This window comes from Pleurodeles waltl, chromosome 10, assembly GCF_031143425.1.
Source record: "Pleurodeles waltl isolate 20211129_DDA chromosome 10, aPleWal1.hap1.20221129, whole genome shotgun sequence".
Classification (NCBI taxonomy): domain Eukaryota; kingdom Metazoa; phylum Chordata; class Amphibia; order Caudata; family Salamandridae; genus Pleurodeles; species Pleurodeles waltl.
Window position 1 is genome coordinate 64,805,080 of NC_090449.1, and position 20,334 is coordinate 64,825,413.

The 20,334-nt window shown below is 44.5% G+C and overlaps 1 protein-coding gene across 1 annotated transcript in view; it reads left to right on the forward strand.

Moving 5' to 3' along the window:
- Nucleotides 1-20,334, forward strand: part of COG7 (component of oligomeric golgi complex 7) — a 223,176-nt gene that overhangs the window by 147,707 nt on the left and 55,135 nt on the right. The window contains exons 12-14 of the mRNA XM_069209670.1: nucleotides 2,512-2,577; nucleotides 3,097-3,283; nucleotides 17,850-17,990. Coding sequence (XP_069065771.1) covers nucleotides 2,512-2,577; nucleotides 3,097-3,283; nucleotides 17,850-17,990 — 394 coding nt within the window. The remainder of the gene's footprint in view (nucleotides 1-2,511; nucleotides 2,578-3,096; nucleotides 3,284-17,849; nucleotides 17,991-20,334) is intronic.

A 20,334-nucleotide genomic window follows, 5' to 3' on the forward strand; every position in this document is an offset into this window, starting at 1 on the left:
GAAGAGCCTGCTGCTTCCCTCGGAAATCCTGAATCCCAGGTGTTACTTTTTAAGAATTTTGGGAAAGGAAAAGAAGCAGAAATGGGACTCGGTGCAGTTCATTATTGTGGATCAAAAATTGAATAGGGCGGGTATCGCTAGAGGATGCAGGAATGAATCCAGACGATTGGAGGTAGTTTAATCCGGGATGAACAGTCGATACAGCATTTCCAGAGTGAGCAATGCACCAAGTATTTTTAGCTAGGTTGGCATGCACAGAGTAAGAAATGAGTCCTTTGTTATAGATGTATTTGCCAGCAGACAAGAAAAAGGAATTGCTTCGCAACAGGAAATAATCTTTACCTTATTGAATTCTGATGCAGTGATATTGGAGAGCCAGAGGTATTATTCTGGTTGGTAGCCCCACAACGCATTCTGGCAATTAGGAGCCTTGTCCACTGGACGGAGAATAACCACACTTACCCGGGAATTTGAGATCAAACTGTGCATGTTTTTCTATGATTCCAGGACAATTCAGGTGACATGTTCCTCCTGCTCGGAGGAGGTGGAAGATATGGAGGGCCCGTGTTTCAGGAGGGGCGGATGTCGTTTGGTCAGGATAGGTGATGACAGGATTGATACCGGCTGGGGGTAGTTTTGTCGGGCAACATCCCCACCCCCAGTGGTGCTGCTCGACTAGGCTGCAGTGTCCGCAGCCCTCCTCTGTCCTTGCAATGGTTTTCTTAGGCGCGCTCCTGCACCTAGTGAAACTGGCTCCTGTGTCCCGAACCCTGAAACAATGAGTCCAGCAAACGCTCGATACTTGTAATAACCCAGGACGATATGCCCCTGGAGTTAATGCACCTGTGGGATTCCGTGACTTGTAACGAGTGCCTGTATTACATGCATTCTATCTCACGATCATTAGATTGCTCCCACTGCTTCGACCTAACCATTACATTGCAATGCAAGTATAGCTACGTATAATAGTTTAAAACAATATGTAATCAGGTTAGGTAGGCAATATGCAGGTTAAAGTAATAATAATATACTGAATATAATCCAATTTTAGGTCAATATTATTGGCCTCAGAATGGTGTCATACAACCAAAGCAGCCTAGATACAAAGGGAGTAAAAGAGCAACCTGCTGTATGAAGGAGCTTCAAATTAAAAAGAAGACAAATCGAAATATAATATGAACTACCATCAACCCAAAGTAATTGAGAGCGTCCACTGTTTTATGTAAATCATCAGTCCAAAACAGCCAAGCTCACTGACCCTAGCACAGAGCTGTGGCATGCCAGAAAAACAACCGAGGCAAACATTGTTCAGCAGCAACAGTGAGGTTAAGGAGTGAAGAGATACTGCCAGAAAGCAATTGACATAAGTGAGCAACTTTCCAAGGAAACTCATTTTAATTTGTTTCATAAAGCACGGTGCTTCACCATTCTGTCATTTTGGAATGAAACGTTTTTCTGACAGTGCTTGTGGGTGACAGCATCTATCATGTGAATCCACCCAGTGTGGTGTAGATTGGTACCCCCACTTGCTATTCTTTAGTTGCAGCCTATAATTTGCTAGAAGATCAATCGGAGCAAGAAGCCTAGGACTCTGTGTGTCAACCAACCGTAGATCAAAAACAGAACCAAGTCACAGAAAGTACAACCAACTCCATAACTGAAATAGAAGCCACTGTGAGGAGATTTTTTATAGGCAATCATAAATCAGAAAAGAATAGAGGCAGCTGTTATTCGAAAACATTAGTAAGTCTAAATAAGTGTAGCCAAACTATCACCATAAAATAGCAATGTATGCTATGCCCTGACCCTCAGATTTAAGCCTGCAGCATAACAGACACATTTAAGAATTTGAAAACATGGATAGATTGGCAGGACAGTTGCAGGGATATGTGTTGAGTATGGAAATAAAGGCCGTCCTTGGAGGGAAAATAGTGAGTCCCAGAGACGGGGATCCTTCTGCAGTAGAGAGGGGGTTGTCTGTGGCTCTCTTCGTGCCCAGGCTTTAGAGAGCTCAGACTGTTGTGGATCTCAGGACCTCCTTAGACTTCTCAGTGTGCCTCTGCTTCCCGGCAGATCTGCAGAGTTCTCTGAATTTACTTCCTTTGGGTACAGCCTTTGCCCTAACAAAAAGACTTTAAGTTGGGACACCAGTCTTCCACAAAGGAAAAGTGAAGGAACAACACGAATACAAAGTATTTGGTTTTAAAATTATTCCAACTTTTGAGTTGCAGCAACATGTTTATTTCTGGGGCAAAAGCACTTTAGATTGCTGTTGTAGCACAACCTTGTTCCTCACTAAAATGCTTCCTATCAAAGATCTTAAGTTTCCCAAGCATGATCATTTTGCATTTAACTAAATTTACACTTCAACAATTACGAACGTGGCCAGCAAACTGAAAAAACAAAATGTTGAAGTCTGTATTTTATTTAAACATTGCTGATTTCAACAATGAATGGGCAGCTAACCAGGCATTGACCATCATAGAAAATGTTTTGTTTCCCTTGTCACAGATTGATAACAACGTGTGGGGAGCTTCTCCGCCAATGTGGGGACTTTGAGCAGCAGCTTGCAAACAGGTGAGACTCGGCCCACCTGGCAAAGGTAACTGAGTAGAAAATATTTTGGTGTATGATGATGTATTGTTTATAAAATGAGAGAATGCAAAACCTGTCAAGATCTCTAAATACGATGTGTCAGTAAGGGAGTCTGCCAAACTATGCAAGGTTGTGCAGATTAAGGCCCAAAAGCACATGTCCTAGGCATGGCAGGTTTGGATAAATATGATAAAATAATCCTCATTTTAACACATGTGCACAAGGTGGAAGGGCATGCATGAGGGTCTAATGAAAAAGGCCAAAGACTGGATGAAAGCAGAATGGGTCTGCACGGTAGCCTGCTTGGGCCTGAAGAAGCGTGCAAGTGTCCAACGAGATGTAAAGCTGCTCCCAGCCCTTACAGGACTGCACAGTCAAGTTAAGTTCTATGACCGGAATCTGGGAAAGTATGATTTTATTTTTCCCTGTTGTAGAGAGCAAGATTAGCTGCTGTGCTTAAATACAATGCAGTCATTAGTTTCTTTCTTTGCCTTTGTTTAGGATTTTGGCCACTGCTGGAAAGTACCTGTCGGATTCATACAGCCCTCGCAGTCTGGCTGGTATTCAAGAAGTCAGTGTCTCAGAGAGGAAGAGCACAGCCAAAAATCCTTGGCAGGAATACAACTATCTTCTGAAGGAGAATCCATCTGAGTATGGCAGTCTGATGGAAACCCTATACACCCTAAAGGTAAGAAATACACTGACAGCAGACTGATGGAGGCAAGAAAGAGTAGAGGACTGTTTCCTTCGTTTTCTCTATGAATGTATTGTTTGCAGCAGGTTTAACGAAAGGTGTGAAGTACAATGTACGTGTTTGATTAACACGGATCAGTGAAATCCAGAGAGCTACTGATTGTCTGATTCTGCCAGTGTCCCCAGCTCACCTAGAGGATGAGAACAGAGCCTAATGTCTGCTTTAACAATTGGAGAGATGGGTCTCATTATTGGAAATAAAGAAGGTGTACATGGAATGATGAAGCTTTGATTTTGGGGCTTATAGGTATGGCAGTAGTGAGGTTATAAAAAAAACCCTCTTTATTTCACTTTATGTTTTTAAGCTGTGCAGGAGTGTTAACCTGGGCTTCTAATTTCTTAATATGGAATTGTGTGTACTCTTAAATATATGATTGGTTTCTCACCCTGTCGATTTTCACTTCTTGCTTTGGTTCTTTTTTTTAATTGGCCCAGTGATTTTAAGGGTTATTGTCAAGTGGTCTCAGGGGAGGAACGTTCTTGAACAAGCCCTGGAGGAACAGACAAATATTGAGCTCTTGGAAAGCCCAATGGCTGTTGATCATGGCCCGTGGTTATTGTTTTTTGTAACATGGGTCGGCGCAGTTAGCGTTCTTCATTACAGATTTCTGTCCAGTAGGTGATCTCCACACCTGTGCGAGGTCCCGAATACGTGACAGACATGTTTTACACAACAAAATCGTGAAAATAGGCAACATTTATTTAGTGATTGATTGACTTATTTATTTTATTTTTTAAACATCCAGTCAACCTGCTTGAAATAAGTATTTATGATGGGTACATTCTGTGGATTCCTCACCTCTTGAGAACTCCCAATGCACCAGCTTTCAACTGATATCTTTTAGTTCTGGCTCTCCCCTTCGAGGACGTCACAATGGAACGGCTCTGCACGCAACTCCGTGATGTCATCGGAGCTAGAAGAAGTCCTCGCCGGAGTGCTGACGTCAGTTCCCTTTTTTCCGTGCCTTCGATGCTAACGGTTTTTCTAACCTCGCCAGATGTTACACTGAATCGAGGGAGCTTCTTCGTCAAGTTTTCATCGTGCTACAATGTCTCCGCTGAAGAAGTCTGGCTTTAAGCGTTGTAGGGAGTTTGGAGGTCATATGTCAGTCACTGACCCGCACGAAAATTGCCTTTGATGCTTGAGTTCAGATCACGACGTCAGGGGATGCACTGCTTGCCAAAGTATGAACCCGAAGGCACTGAAGGAAAGAGAGGCAAAGCTGTTCATGGCAAAGGCCAAAAAGGAGAAATTGGGACGTCGAAAATCCAGATATCAAGAGGAGTTGTATTCCCATAGGTCTTTTAAATTGCTGAAGAAGCGGCGTCGCAGCAGCTCTCGGCGTCGCTCTTTCCGGGATGCTAGCTTGAGGTCCTTTTCACCAGCCCCAAGTCTTGACGCCTCTCAACCTGGAACTTTCTCCTCCGCAACCGAAGTCACCATCATTCCTGCAGTGCAGTTCTCTCCTGTTAATCCATAGGAGATGGAGGAGCGAGACTCAGGTAAGGTCCAGCATCAACAAGAGTTTCCGGCCTTCTGCCTTTTTAAATACTGTTTTAAGCATTTTTAATAGGACGATGGCCCCCGTTGGTGCACCTGCGGGCCCCACAGGTCCTTTAGCCTTAAACAAATGTTTCAAGTCAATCTGTTTGAGTTATGGGCGACACCTCTGGGTCACAAAGCCTTCCTCCCTTCCATTCATGGCCAGTCGGTACAGGTCTTGACAGACAACACTACCGCGATGTAGTACATCAACAAACAAGGAGGGATAGTGTTGTATCTTCTTTGCACAGAGGCTCTATGACTCTGGACCTGGGCTCAGGACCATCAGATTTGCATAGTAGCAAACCATTTGGACGGAGTTCTCAACGTACATGCGGACAGTCTCAGCCGGCACTTTTCAGCCGAGCCCGTATGGCGTATGGGGAGGTGGTTCTTCACGTCTTTCAGTTGTGGGGGACGCCTCAGATAGACCATTTTGCCACTCAGAAGAACTCGCACTGCCCGTCGTTTTGCAGCCTCCAGTATCCGATGCATGGAGCATTGGGGGATGTCTTTCAGTTGAGCTGGGGCAACAAGCGGCATTATTCATTTCCCCCCATACCCTTGATTCCTCGGGTTCTGAGGAAGTTATGTCAAGACTGGGCCCAAGTCATATTAATAGCCCCTGATTGGCCAAGAAGGGTGTGGTACACAGACCTCCTTCACCTCTCGCTGTGCCCTCCGCAACGTCTCCCTCACATGGCAGACCTCCTCTCATAGTCGCAGTGTCTGCACCCCCACCTCCACAGCCTGCACCTACGTGCCTGGAGATTGAACGGGCAATATGAATTATTTTTCTCTTCCCCCAGAAGTGGTGGATGTTATATTATCGGCCAGGCGACACTCCACCAAGACTGTTTGTGCTGATAGATGGACCAAGTTCATTAAATGGTGTGAGGAGAGAACATTGATCCTTTAAAAGCCCATTTGTCTAATGTTTTACAATTTGCTTTCTCTTTGGCGAAGCAGTGTTGTGCAGTTGCAACAGTGAAGGGGTATCTGTCTTCACTGTCGGCATGTCGCTGTTTACCTGACCAACCCTTTTTTATTTAAGTCCCCTATAGTTCTAAGGTTCTTGAATGGTTTAGCTAATAGGTTTCCTCCCACTCTGTTTACTATGCTTCAATGGGACTTAAATTTAGTTTTAAGGTACCTGATGGGTACACCGTTTGAGCCTTTACATAGTTGCCCGATGAGGCTCCTTACAATAAAGACTTTTTTTGTTGTGGTGACCAAGTCAGCTAGGCATGTTAGTGAGCTGCAAGCTTTAACTGTAAAACCCCCGTTTACCACTTTCTATGCTAGCAAGGTGGTCTTGAGAACCAGGGCGGCTTTCCTGCCATTGGTGGTGACTCCTTTTCATTTTGGGCAGTCCATCATCCTTCTGTCCTTTTACTCTCCTAACCATCCTTCTAAAGAGGAGGAAAGTCTGCACCGTCTGGATCCAAAGAGAGCACTGAGTTTCTATGTGGACAGGATGAGAAAGTTCAGGATGGATGATCAGCTTTTCGTTGGCTTTGTGGGCAATATGAAGGGCAAAGCCATCCACAAAAGAACGCTGTCAAGGTGGCTCATTCTTTGCTGTAAAATATGTTCTTCACTGCAAAGAAGGATCCTTCAGAGGGCATTAGAGCTCATTCTAGAAGAGCTAGGTCTACTAGTTCGGCTTTGTCTAGAGGTGTACCTGTTGTGGATATGTGCAAAGCAGCAACTTGGGCCTCCTTCCACACTTTCGCTAAGCATGACTGCTTGGACTCAGAAGTGAGGAGGGACGGTCATTTTGCCTGTTCATTGCTGCAGGATTCCTTGGTATAGTCAAACAGGCACCCACCTCTAAGTGCGAAGCCATTCCATTGTGACGGCCTCGTCAACATGGAGAGCTAGAAAGAAAAGATTTCCATTGAATACTGGTGCATTGGGAGTATTCAAAAGGTGGATCCTGTATCCACCAGAAAAAGCATTACCGAAGGTAAGTAATTTGTTTGTGTGGCTGAAACATCACTGCATAATATTACATAGAGAAAAAGGAAAATAACGGGAAATGGTATCCTAACACTTAAATAAGCAGAGCTTTGAAACTGTGGTCCTGCCTCTGTAGGAATTACAGAAGATAGCAAAATCCCATCATAATCAGCAAGGAGGCAACCAGTTCATATTTTCGGGCTACATGAGGAATATTCCGAACACAGTGTACCTTTATTTAAGGCTATTTGCTGCCCTTTTGTTTTGCTATCACTGGATGTCTTTGGACATTTACTCACTTCTGGATTCCTTTTTACCTTGGATTTCAGCAATTTTTGCTGTTTTTTTCCTTTGGTGTTCACTACTGTTGTACTTGTCTGCCAGGCCATTATTTTTTACAGATGTTCAGCGTCCGGTGGGAAGGTGTATATGAAAGATGATCCTGATGTCTATGTGGTCTGTCTTCCAGACACTCATTACATCAAGGCCTGCAATTTTGTAGAAAAATGTCATACATTTGCAGGATAGAGAAGGGCTTCGCCCTAGGGCTCAAAGAAGAAAATTTTTAAATAGGACCTCTTCATTGACATCATCTGCCTCTTGGGTGAGAAGGGCTATTTCACTCTATCTCCCATGACACCGCTGATGCTGCTTCAGGAGGTGAGTGGGAAGCTTCTCAAGCTCCTTGGCACTGTTGATCTGGTTAATGTCGAGAAAGTCACCATTAAATTGTGTAACATCAAGGGGTTCTTCGGCTTTGAGAGATGCCTTGCTGTCTCTCAGGATTGCACCATCTTCTATAACATTTTATTGCCTCCAGCTTTCCCACAACTTTCAAGGGATAAAGTACTTAACCTCACATACAAGGAAGTGGTTGCTGTGGCGCAACCTCCTGCAGCAGCTACTTTACGTCAGGGGATTCCACCTAGCCTCCCATCACTCAAGGTACTAGCCTGGAATTGTTGAAAGAGTCTCCAGAAGTAGGCTTCCCTTCATAATTATGTGTCTCGTAGTCCAGGGAGGTCAGCAGGCACAGTAGGCTGTCTCGCCACTCTGATTCAGACCTGGCTCCATCTCTTCTACAGATTGGAGGGCTCTTACACCAGCGTCATTAGAGTCTGCTCCTTCAAGAAAGTTTTCCATCAATGGGCTTGTGTCTTTTCAGGAGCTTTACAATGGGGCTGCTAAGACGTTAAAAATCATGACACTAACACTGAAAGTAAAAACATTGGTGGCTTTTGAGACTATTCATACCAAGCCACAAGCTTGCCCCATTGTCTCTTTAGTTCAGATACTGTTAGAACCAATTCTGGATATGTTTACTAATAGGTTCTTGGTGCCACTATTAAAAAGACTTTGAGAAGAAACTTAAGTTTTTCACTGCTGATCAGACATTCCTGAAAGAAAATCCCATGGCAGATTATTTTTTGGTTGCTTCTGCAAAGAAAATAATCAATGCAATAGGTTCAACTTCTTCCAAACCCCAGAAAAAGAGAGCAGAAAGTTGGATTATTTTAGAAACAAGGTTCAAACATCAGTAAGGAATGTTAGAGCAACATTCTTCTGCCTTCAACAGCATGGATGATTGATTCTTGTGAGTTTGGGGAACACCTTCAGAGAGACTATGAATAGGATTCCTAGGAAGTTATTAAAGAAGTCATGCTGTCTTCTGATGGTCTTATCAGCCTGGTGTAAGGGACACATCTGATGTAACTACAGTGGACATCTGCCATGCAATAGCCATCATACACTCTTCAGTGCCAAGACTAAGCTATCAACTTCCTCAGGCATCACAGAAAAGGTTGGAGCTACCTTTTAAAAGCTTCGATATCTGAGGAAGAGTTCCAGAAGATGAAAACTGAAGTATAAACCCAAAATCATTAGGGTTAAAAAGGCAGTCAGCATTTATTTATTCTGTTGTGGAAGAGGCATCTGTAATAGGAGAACCAGTTATTGCAGCAACAAACTCAGTCTTTTCAAAGACAGCAGTCTTCCTGAGGCATTAGGGAGTGTCCAAAAACCTTCAGCTGCCAGCGGGAATCCTTCTTCAAAACAATGACTTCATCAAGGTGCCCAATCATTTTGCATTCCCGTGGGGAGCAGTATTTCCAAATTTCTCCCGACATAATAAAAATGTCATAAAAGCTTCCTGAGTTTTATTGACTGTGCAGAATAGGTACAAATTCAGGTTTTCTTCCTTGTGTTCACTGTTACTGCCAGAGGGAGGAATCCTGTAGTGTTGGATCAGTTAATTCACCAAACAAATTCATTGTTGGAGAATAATACGATGGAGCCAGTTTCAAAACATCAATAGAATTAATGTTTTTTTTCTTCTTACTTCCTGATCAGCAAAAAAAGGACCCAAACAAGTTGTACATCCAATTTTAGATCTGAAAAGAGCAAAAATGGGGCAAAGAGGGGACGTTCTGTATCATTATGAGTCATCAAACTTTCCAGCTTCTTGAGAAAGGCGATTGGATGTGTGCCATGAATCTGCAGGACATCTTTCCCCAAACACTCAACTTGCCAACATTTCAAAGTTGGCAACAAGCATTTCCAGTACAAGGTACTGCTTTTATTGGCTAAAATTGTCTCCCAGATCTTTTTTTGAAAAGTAATTACAGTGGTTCTGGCTGATCTTTGCAGAAAAGGTTTTTTTATATATGCATATCTGGACAATGTGTTGATAAAGGCACAACAACGTTAGAGACTTTTGAGCAAAAATCAGTTGACAACAGTTCTTCTCTATGAGCTAAGTCTTCCCTTGAACTTCAAAAATCAAGTCTCCAACTTACCTAACTGATTCAGTTCTTGAGAGCAAACTTAAGGCCTCATTGATTAGTTGGCATAAGGAGTTTACTCCCCCAGGGCAATAGAGAAACTTACTATGTTTCCCTGACAGAGTCACTGCCTGACAAATTTAGAAATGACATCCAAGAGGGCGGTCATTTCAGAAGCATTGGCAGAAATTGCTGACATAGCAGTTCCTGTCAATACTTTTTTAACTTTGACACAACTCTGTCAACATGACAGAGCCGCCTGTGCTGTAAAACTTTTTTTTTGTTTTTTAAAGAAAATACCGAAGCAGGAGTTTCTTTTTTAAAATAAAAAAATAACCCCCTTTGGAGTTATCTCCCATGGCAAAAGGAGCATTAGACAGGTTTTTTTGCCCCTTACCATCAGGGGTTTCCTGCCAGCAACAAGCAGTGAAATCTGACCTGTATGTCTGCTCATCTAAATTAGATGAGAGGACATGAAGGCCAACCTTTGATGGGCCTTTCAATTTTGATTGGTGTTCTGTTTCTCCTGCCAACTCCTTTACTGACTGTGGTGACAGATGTATTGTTGGGAGGTTGGGATGTGCACATGTGAACTATGCCACCTCACAGTGAGTGGTCCAAAGTAAAGGGATGCTATAATATAAATTTGTTGGAGCTGAGAGAGCTGCATCTGGCTTTGAAATTAGTTTTTTCAAGATCAAAATAGGTCCCTTACTTCTACAAACTGACAACCAGTTCACGATGCACTAACTGAACAAGCATGGAGGGACAAGATTTAGAATTCTTTCTCAGGAATCTCAGATCATCTAGCATTGGATACTGGCAAGGGGCATTTTTCTTAGGGCAATTCATTTTCCAGGTTCGCAGAGCATAAAAGTAGATAAGTTGCTATTTATTGGACCATCACAGTTGGGACTTGAACGATGATATGTAAAGAAACATTTTTTCAGACTGTGAAGTATGAAAGATTGATGTTTTTACAACAGAAAAATGTGAAATCCCTGTTTTCCCCTTGAGGTTGTCAGAATCGCACTCAGAAATTTGAAACAGATTTTAATTGCTTCAGATCGGCCACCTCAGTGGTTGTACCTTGACCTTCTCTAGGAGTCTCTGCTCCTCCAAAATAGACTTCCGATCAGCCCAGGTCCTCTCTGCATGATGTCAGGCAGGATTCTGCACCCCAGCCTATAGTCGCCGAAGTTGACTGCTTGGCTCCTGAGACCTTGCAATGTGGACACTTGAAGCTACCTGATGATTACATGGTAATCTTGAAAGAAGCTAAATGTCCTTAAAGAAGGTCTTTGTACGCTTTCAAAGGAAAGAGGTTCGACTAGGGTGTATCAGCAAGGTGGTGAATCCAAGAACATGAGAGATAGAACCTGTAATATCTTACCTTCTTTACCTGATTAAATCTGGTTTACACATTTCCTCTTGTTAAATTGCATTTGACTGCCATCACTGCTAACTGTAAGTCCTTTTCTCTGTCACCTTTCATCACTACGCTACTGACAAAGAGTTGCTTAGAGGGTTTGAGGAAACTATTTCCCCTGTTAGGAAGCCTTTATATCCTTTGAAATCAAATCTTCGCTAAGAAAATGTAGACTGTCTAAACCAATGCACAAGGCATAGTTGTAGTACCTTACTTGGAAGTTTGCTTTCTTAATCAACCGTATACCTGCAGAGAGGGTGGCCAAGCTTCATGCTCTTTGTACAGAGGAAACCCTAAGGAGTTTGCCATTGAAATTAGGTCTTGTTGTATACTCACCCACCCTTTCTTCTTAAAATAAATTTTGATTTTCATAGCAACCAAATGATTTCTTTACTATTCTTTTTCCTGAATACATGACTCCAGGGAGATGTGGTTGCGTACTCTTGATGCAATATTATTTAGACAGATCGAAGGATAGCCACAAAACTAAACAGCTTTTTGAAAATTATGGGGCTGTCAGTACAGGTCTGGATTCTTAGCTGGCAAGTGCTAAAAGAGTTGTCTCTGCTTTAGTTACTTGTGATAGGATATCGAATAGGCCCTTGTCTCGTAAACCTAGGACACATTCGACCAGGGTGAAAGGCAGTACACTGGCTCTGATGAGGAATGCCTCCATTCCCGAGATTAGTAGGCTGCTTTGTCAGACTATACTTTTGTTAAACATTTTTTTTTTACTCGGACTCTAGGGCAGATGCTCTAGTAGGTCAAACTTTTCTGCAAAACTTGTTTGGAATTGAATGGATAAAAACTTGCATAGCATGACATTCACCCAAGGGGCATTTTGACACTAGAAAATCAAGCCGTTTATAATGGGGTATTGAACCAACTAACAGAAAAGGAAGGTTTTCAACGTTTTCCTAAACACAGAAATATGAAGAGTTGACTTTCAATTCCAGAGGCAGGCCATTCCATAGCTGAGGACCAAGGGGGATCTACTCCTCTACAACCTCCACCTTTGACCTTTTAAACTAGGGGACAGCAAAGAGTAGAGAACTAATGGAGCATACCCTTTTGAACGGATTATACATAGTAAAACATGTAATTAGAGGAGATCTTGCCAGGTAGTAGAAAACCTTTTGCACAAGGCCTTAATAGCCAGCCTCGGCTTCACTGGGAGCAAAAACAAATGAATACAGGCCGAGGAAATGTAATCACTTTTTCTCAGTCCACTAGAACAACAAACCTCTGAACTTAATGCAGCTGAGATCGAGCAACATCACGGAGACCAAGTTAAAGGAAACTACAATAATCTAACCTTGATAGCATGAAGCAGTGACTTGCCTGAGTGACTGTTGGGGCAGGAAAGGATGCTACAAAACTTTAAGTGGAAAAAAGCAAAATGAGACAACCACCTTCATCTGTGGTGCCATAGATAGTTGGGAATGAACGTAAACTCCAGGAGATTTCATCAAAGTTAAAATTACTGTTACGAAGACCATAGCAATGGGTTAGAGAGCATTAGCTCTTCTATCTGGGTTTCTGCTTGCTGCTAAAGGTTCTGTCTTATTGATACTTAATTGCAGGACATTGGGTGACATCCATTGTTGAATAGGTAGGAGACACATATTTGTTTTGGTATTCACTCTTTGGCCCTAAATGGGTTTACTCTAGCTTACCTTTCATGAATATCCGAGAGAATCGCATGTTGAGGAATGGAAAGCTTCTTGCTAGTCCTAGTTCCTTACCATTCATAGTCTCTCTTAATTCACAAAGGCCCGCCCTTCTCCCTGTATTGTGGTGGACCGGTTTTAAACTTGTACTTCTTGTTAAAATCTTCTTGAGTCTTTAAAAATGGACGGTCTGCCTGCTTGGCTGATGGGATCGTGCAGCCTTCTGGAATTCTTTAAGTGGCAGGGTCACAGTTTCCTACCACTGCTCAAGCATTAGGACACCATTTCTGTTTTTTTTCTCTGTGTAATGTTATGCAGTTATGTTTCAGCCATAAGTTCTTTATAGGTTTCAGTTCGGCTGTCAGGGTGTTTATAAAAACAGTAAATGCTGTCTTTTTGTGCTTGTTTTTTTATTAAAACCATATATTTGTGTTGTGCTTGGGATCTCACAAACATGCAGCAATACTCTACCTGTTTTAGGAATTCTCAAAGAATACCTGCGGTGAAAAACAGGGATTATAAATAAGTAATGTTTCCTCCTTACCCATGCCAGGAAACAAAAGGATTCTAGAACACAGCATGTATTTCCCCTTGCTCTAGTGGCACAGAGAGGCCTTTCACGTGTCTTACAGCACTACTCAGTCTTGAACATGACACAGAGCTATTGAGGCGTTTTTAACAATGTCTGGGGTCTCTGAGTGTTCTTCAGCATGCTTAGAGTTTCTCCTTTTTCGCTTGCCAGTGAGGGTTCTTGAACATAACTTGAGACAATGGGCTCTCCTGAACATGTCCCTTTTTTCTGCTTGGCTTGGGGCTCTGAGAATCTTCCAGCATTATCTAGGCTTCTCTGTCCTTGGGTTTGTCATGGTGCAGAAGGATTCCTGAGCTGTTGCATGTTCTTACTTTTTCCTTGGCTTAGAGGTACTGTGGGTCTTGGGGTTGGTCTAAGCATCCCAGTCCTTGGTCTGTGGGAATGCTGAAGAAATCTTCAGCTACAACATTTCCTTATTTTCGCCTTGGTCTGAGGGTGCTGAGCGTACTTGAATATTGTCTTGGATTCTCAGTCATTCATTTAGCAGTGGTGGTCGACCCTTGAGCAGTTGCTTAGTTTTCTCACTCTTTTGTTTGGAAATACCCAGGGCTTTGGCATGTGATTGCCCAGGACTTTGGAGGTAGGAAAAAACGGATTACTGGCATTTGGCAAGAGGAAGGTGCCGTAGATAACGATTTTTTTCCTTACCGCTGTTTACTTTGCAGAAGAGAAGAGTTTTTAAGCAAGCCAAGATAGTGGCCATACTTAATTCCAACACGAATACGGGTTCCTCGTGTAGTCTTCAAGGGAGATGTTCTGCTCTTGGTGTCACTCTGGGTGTGCATGCTTTTCAAAGTCAATTCCAAGTGCAGTCCTTTACCTGCTTAGTTGGAGAGTAGCAAGGGTTGTCTATCAGATGGGCCTTCTTAACAAACTATTCTGGGAGGTAATTTCCCCCATTCAAATGACTCGCAAGATTTGCAAGCATTCAAGGGCAGTTACAGCGCCTTCATTCGAATTGCTCTCCTCTCCTGTTTTTGTTGTCAGCTTTTCTGTATCTTTCACAAAATTGGACTGTGAGCCTTCTCAGTAGTAAGGTGTAAAACCTCAAAAGGACACAAGATTCAGCTCCTGTCCATGCATTTGCGAAATGTAAAGGCCTGGTGGCTATGGGTCAAACTTCTGACTGTTTGAAATCTTGTTTAATTATTCAAACTAGAAAATTGCTCTTAGGATCTATGTCAAAGCTAGTGACTCTGGTTGTGCTTTGTGTCGCTAGGCTGGAACATTAACCTTTTGGTTTGTTCAATTGTCATTTTTTGCCTGTAGCTTATTTACTTTGAGGGATTGTTGCCCATGCACACTTGGTAAATCCTACCTGTCTGCCTCTGTGGCTTGAAAATTGTTTTCTAGGTCTCTTCCTTGTGTTGTGAAGTGGCGCAGTGCCACTTTAATGTTCCAGTCCACGTGTTAACCTGTTTTGGATGAGGGTTCCTCCCTAGGACCTTAATCTGGTCAAAACCGGGCTGGCTTGTCAATGGTAACCCGTGAAGGGAAGCTTTTTACTTTGAATACAATCAGTACAGCTCTTGAATTGTGCTGTTCATATCTTCTTAATGCTGCAGATGTGTAAGACACTGATGTTGGAAGTCACTAGTAAGACATAGGCGACGCTTGAAGGATTGGTAAAAGTTGGAGGTTGCACTGGATAGGTATCATCTGCTGCTGGGCTTGGAAAACCACGAAGGTTTACAAGACTCTGCAGGAGACACATTTAGATCACACCAAATGCCACTTTCGACACTGGGAGAGAAACAAAAACATTTTTTTAAGGGGAATGCTTGAGATAATCTCAGCAGCTGGTAATTACTCTGAGCCTTTTTCCTTTCCTCATATATTGCTGCGCATCAGTCCACTCCAGACATGGCACAAACGTATGCAGACAACCCCTGGTCCTTCTCCAATGGGAACAATCAACCTGAACTGCCAGTTCACGCCCCCTCTGAAAGTGAGCACAAGCAACCTACTGGATTCAACCCAGCTAGACCACATCAGTGAGGTGCAGCTTTATTTCTGTGGCACAGTGAGATAGGGGACAGATATCTAGGCATGCCCATTTCAGTTAGGTTGTCACACTGAGAGAAACAACAAAATGATTTGTATAGTTCCTAGCTGTCTCTTGGATAGGTTTGCACTATATAAATACCACAAACGTGTGGAATGCTTTAATTAATCCCTGCCACTGGTAATGACTCTGGTTCACACGCCAGCCATTGTTTTTCTGCCCGCTGTGCTACTTTAGAGAGGGAGCAACCATATGCAAGCAAGGCTTGGCCTTCATGCAGGAGGAGCAGTTAAGGCTGAACTGCAAGGCCAAATCGCCCTAAATGGGAGCACAAGCAACTCCAGACCAGTTTCAGGTTTGTTGGGCCTCGTTCGTCAGGTGCAGCGTGAATCTCATGTCACGTTGAACTATGGGACCTACTGCTGGGCACACTCATCACAGATCACACTGACGGTGTTAGGTCGAATGCTTGGTTTGATCTTGTGTGCTTTTCAATATAGGACCCCAACTGGTTTGCATATAGCTGTTTCCATCTGTAATGATGCTGACAAGTTATAAAACAATGGATTAAAGTGCATCCCAGAGCTACTACTGCTGACAAAGATTAATTCTTGCATTCCTCCATCATTGTTTTGCTCTTCACTAAGCAGTATGACCAGACACTGGTCACATGCTCGTCCTAAGCTCACTGTGACATATAACTCAAGCTGGACCTGCTTTGTAAGGGCCAAAAAGGCAGAAGCGGGTTTGGGGTTGCTTGCGTTCTCTCTGTGATGTGCGGTATGCAGATACATTTTTTTAACAAAAACCCAATCAGTGAAGGGAGGGAAAGCGGCCTTGTTAGTAGAGCTGTTCTCCTTGGAGACGCAGGCTCGAATCCAGGGCCTTGTGCTTGGCTCAACAAGATTCTGGGCAAACCATTTATTCTCCCTCTGCCTAAATGCGTGAAATATAGTTGTGCAATCCCCACTAGATGACCACAATATTGTAGATCGTCTCCCAGCCCTGTCCACGTGTACTGTACAGCACTCCGTTGCTTCCTAGGTAGGTTCACGCTCTATGAATACTAATGTATGCATAAAAGGGGGCTTACCAACACAGGGTACCAGATATGGAGGTCTGATCCAAAGCCCCTTGTGTTAATGTATTTTCTGTTAAAATTGTGTTGATAACATTAACTCAGGTACGCGGGGAAAAGGCGTGTGTTGCCAGACCTAAGAAGCAGTGGTTTATGACGCAGACCGATTGCCCCACTCGCTTTGAGGTGACCCAAAATCTCCCAGGGAACTTCTATCCGTGCACTTTATCATCACTGCACAGGCTCTGGCAGACCTCAAAATGAAGGCCACTCCTCGCCTAAAAAGTGAAAGGAGGTTAGAGTGGAGACGTCTGGGAGGAGATTGAAAGGGGCTGGGGGCTTCTGGCATTCAGGAGATAAATAAACGCTCCGGTTAAATCGAGACCCTCGAATTTATTTTTTGCAATGTGATGCCATTGTTATCAGTGTATTGCAATTCCAAAAATATGTTTGACGCTTCTCCGGTGGTACCTTGATTTTAGCTCTAAAGCGTGGATCGAACACAGACCCCTCAGAATTGTGTTTGGCGCCCACGTATTTAGAGGTGCAGTCTCCCGTGACGTCGGTGTTTCTGAGGCAGTACAATATGAAGGCGGGCCCCACTCTCCGCGCCCCCAGACCGGCGGCGAGGACCCAGGATCTCCCTCTCCCGGGCCGGTCAGCAGAGGAGGCGAGGATGGGGTCCGTCACGTGGGCCTGGGAAAGCTGCCGCGCCAGTGTTTTCTCAGACATCATGTTCCCAGCGCCGTGAAGCGGTTCACTGCGCCTCGCTGCCGTCGACGTCGGCTTCTTGGCAGGGCGCGCGCGCCAGGGAGGCCGGGCCCACGGGCGGGAGGTCGCCGGTTCCCGGACGTCCAGCCCTTGGTCACCTGCCTCGCAGCCAAAGTACACAGCCGCCTTCCCCCCGGTGTGTGCTTTCCTCCTATCGGTGAGAGCGATGACTCAAGGGAGTGCACGGCAGGCATGGGCGGCTTCCAGCAGACTTATCTTCGACTCAAACCTCTTAAATCAATAAATCGGTTCAGGGAAAGTAATACAATATGTTCTCTCCACCCCGCGCACACGGGTGCATGATGTCCCGTGCACTTGCACCCTTTAGAGTCCGTCCTGTGGCAGCTGCCAGGCCCCTTTAGCCTTATGCTATCTGAACAGGCAAGGGGGTACCCAACCTGCTAGGCCTTGTGGTTAACAATAGAAAAGTGTGGTGCAGAGACCACTGACGGTTGCATCTCCCAGAGACCCCCCAAAGGGTGGTGTAATAGATTCACCACACACCTGTGCAGCCCGTAGTTCCAGCTGCCAAGCGCTGTTTCTGCCACAGTGCATAATAGGACCATGCTTTATACAGCGCACAGGCGCCTGGTTACCTTAACTGATTTTGGAATCTGAGTTTCCAAAGAGATGTTTGTTCACATGTGTTTTTTTTTTTATCTTTGTCCTAGGAAAAGGGAGCTGGGAATAATAACCTGTTATCCGTGCCCCGCGCGGCCCTCACGCGCCAGAACCAGGTGGCGCACCAGCTGGCATTCGACTCCGTTTTCCTGCGCATCAAGCAGCAGCTTCTCTTCGTTTCCAAGATGGAGGTGGGTATTTTCAGCAACACTGCGGTTCTCTGGCTGGGTAGCCGCAAGAATGGTTCTGCAGCCTGGCCCCTCCGCTCTCCTGTCTACACCTGTGCTCTATTTATGACATTCAGCAGAGACTAGGCCCTGCCAGAGAGGCACACAAAACATTTTACGGCAAATGTATAGTCAAAGAAAGTGCACATGCCAGAAGGTTATACGTCCATAAAAGTCTCTCTGCTCTTCATTAGGCAGCACCCTGGAGGAAGCTCTGGTTCCCGCCAGCCCTGAGCGGTTCTGCAAAGGAAGGTCTGGGATCTTCTCCACCAAGCAGTTCCGCCCGGGTGAACTCCATGGTTTCAATAACATCTTTGTGTACAAGTTCTGTGTTCCTTCATTAAAAGGTGTTTTCTTCGGTTGTGGCTGCACCCACAATATGTACTCCTGTCCCAAGCGAAGCGTACAGTTCAATACGTGACATGAAATGACTTACAGCCCCCACAAATAGCCCCCCTATACTCCTGCAGATCCAACGCCCAGAGGCGTGGACGGGGTGGGATTGTGCTCAAGCTCAGAGACCTGTTCGGGTGCGAGAGAGAGTTGCAAACTATCCTTTTGACACACTTCCAAGGCTTGCATGACCTGATTGTACTATAGGTCTGAACAAATGATTTGTGCTCCTGCAGGGTTTGTTGCTCTTACTCTTTGCAACGCTCCGATAGAGGCGCCTCAAAGACTTACTTGGGCCTCAGTTGGACTCAAGGATGAAAAGCTCCACCATAAACTGCTCTTCTTCACAGGACTCAGCATCCAGAAGGAAGTGAAGCGGAGATGTGTCGGGTTCCTTAAGGCATAAAAGCAAGGATATGAAACACTGCTTGCCCCGGATTAAAAAAACTGGACAGGAAGGAGAGAGAAGTGAATCCACCTAAGCTATCCCAAGTGGTTTCTCCCAACTCTAACTTCTGCTCCCTAACCATGGGTGATGATGATGTAAATAAGGCAGAACTACTGCGGAAAAGCAGACTCACTGGTCCTCAGTCTCCTAAAACCCTTCTTCAGCCACAACTCACCAAGGGAAAAGGTTAGCAAAAGGAAGTTGAGAGCACTGGTTTCAGGACACAGACATAAACACAAATCCTAGAACTGCTACTTCCTCACTTATCTGCAGTCACCACAGGAACCCATTAAAAGGTGGTACCCTTGCTACTCTCTACCTGTGTATTGTGAAATGATCTGCCTGTGCGTAATGTTGCCAACGCGTGAAAGTGTACTCTGAATGACACAGTTATGCAGCCTAGATAGCCACATTTGCACAGCTTTCTCCATTTCCCTCCGGCAGCACAATTTCTTTTGTTTCTGTTGTTATCTTTGCAGTGAGTAAACCAGTTGCATCTTCCACTGTGCTAAGCAACACTGACATGACATCATTCAGTGCCTGCGGCGTTGAACCCTCCGTGCCCTGCACCTGGCAATGTTTCCCGCATTAGTTGCACAACTTGGAAACTTTATCTGTGAGTGAATTTGGTTGTTAGGAGCAGCCAGAACGCCACGCTAGCCTTTACGGAGCCATCTGCAGCAGACCCAGGCATGCACCACTGCAAAGATGATGAGTGCCATCCCTTGGTTCACAGTGCTAGTATCTGTGCTATGAACAGTTACCTGGTGAAGTGGTCTCATTTCTTCTACCACACAGATGCCCACTGAGGCTGTGTGGGGCTTCAACAGCCCTTGGAAGAGGCATCTTGTAGTACCGTTCAACAGCTTGTCACAAGTGTAGGGTGTCAACTAAGTTGCTATCTCATTTCCCGTATGGGTATCTCTGGCTTCTTCCAGTCCATGTGCTTCCATCTAGTGCAGAGAGCCATTGTCGGTAGCCACTAGAGGAGAGACCTGCCCTATAGCACTGAGTTCTATGTATTAGTCAATCCTGTGGGCCTGGGTGCTGTTTATTTTGTGTATGAGTTCCAGCGAGGTCATAAGTATGACAACTCTTAAGCACAAGAGAATTCATTCATTCCCACTTAAGGGATATTAAACATGTTCTGTTATTGGGGCTCTTACACCGTCAACGGTATGACCTCTGGTATGATGAGACGCCTCTCCCAGGGCAGGTCTTCCTACAACATTTCTGTTTGCAAGGCTTTGACTTGCAGGCGCACGCTATCCTGCTTTTGGAAAGGCGTTCAGTATCCTCACTCTTTGTGTAGTGAGATTCCTGAGGTGATTGTAGGCAAACAGGCGGTGGCAGATATAGGATTTGTATCTGTATGTTCGATGGCATCTGTCGCTGTAGATACGCATGTTCTGCAATCGCTCGCCATCTGGTGTTGGGCCGGAGTGTTACAAGTTGTTTTTCTTCGAA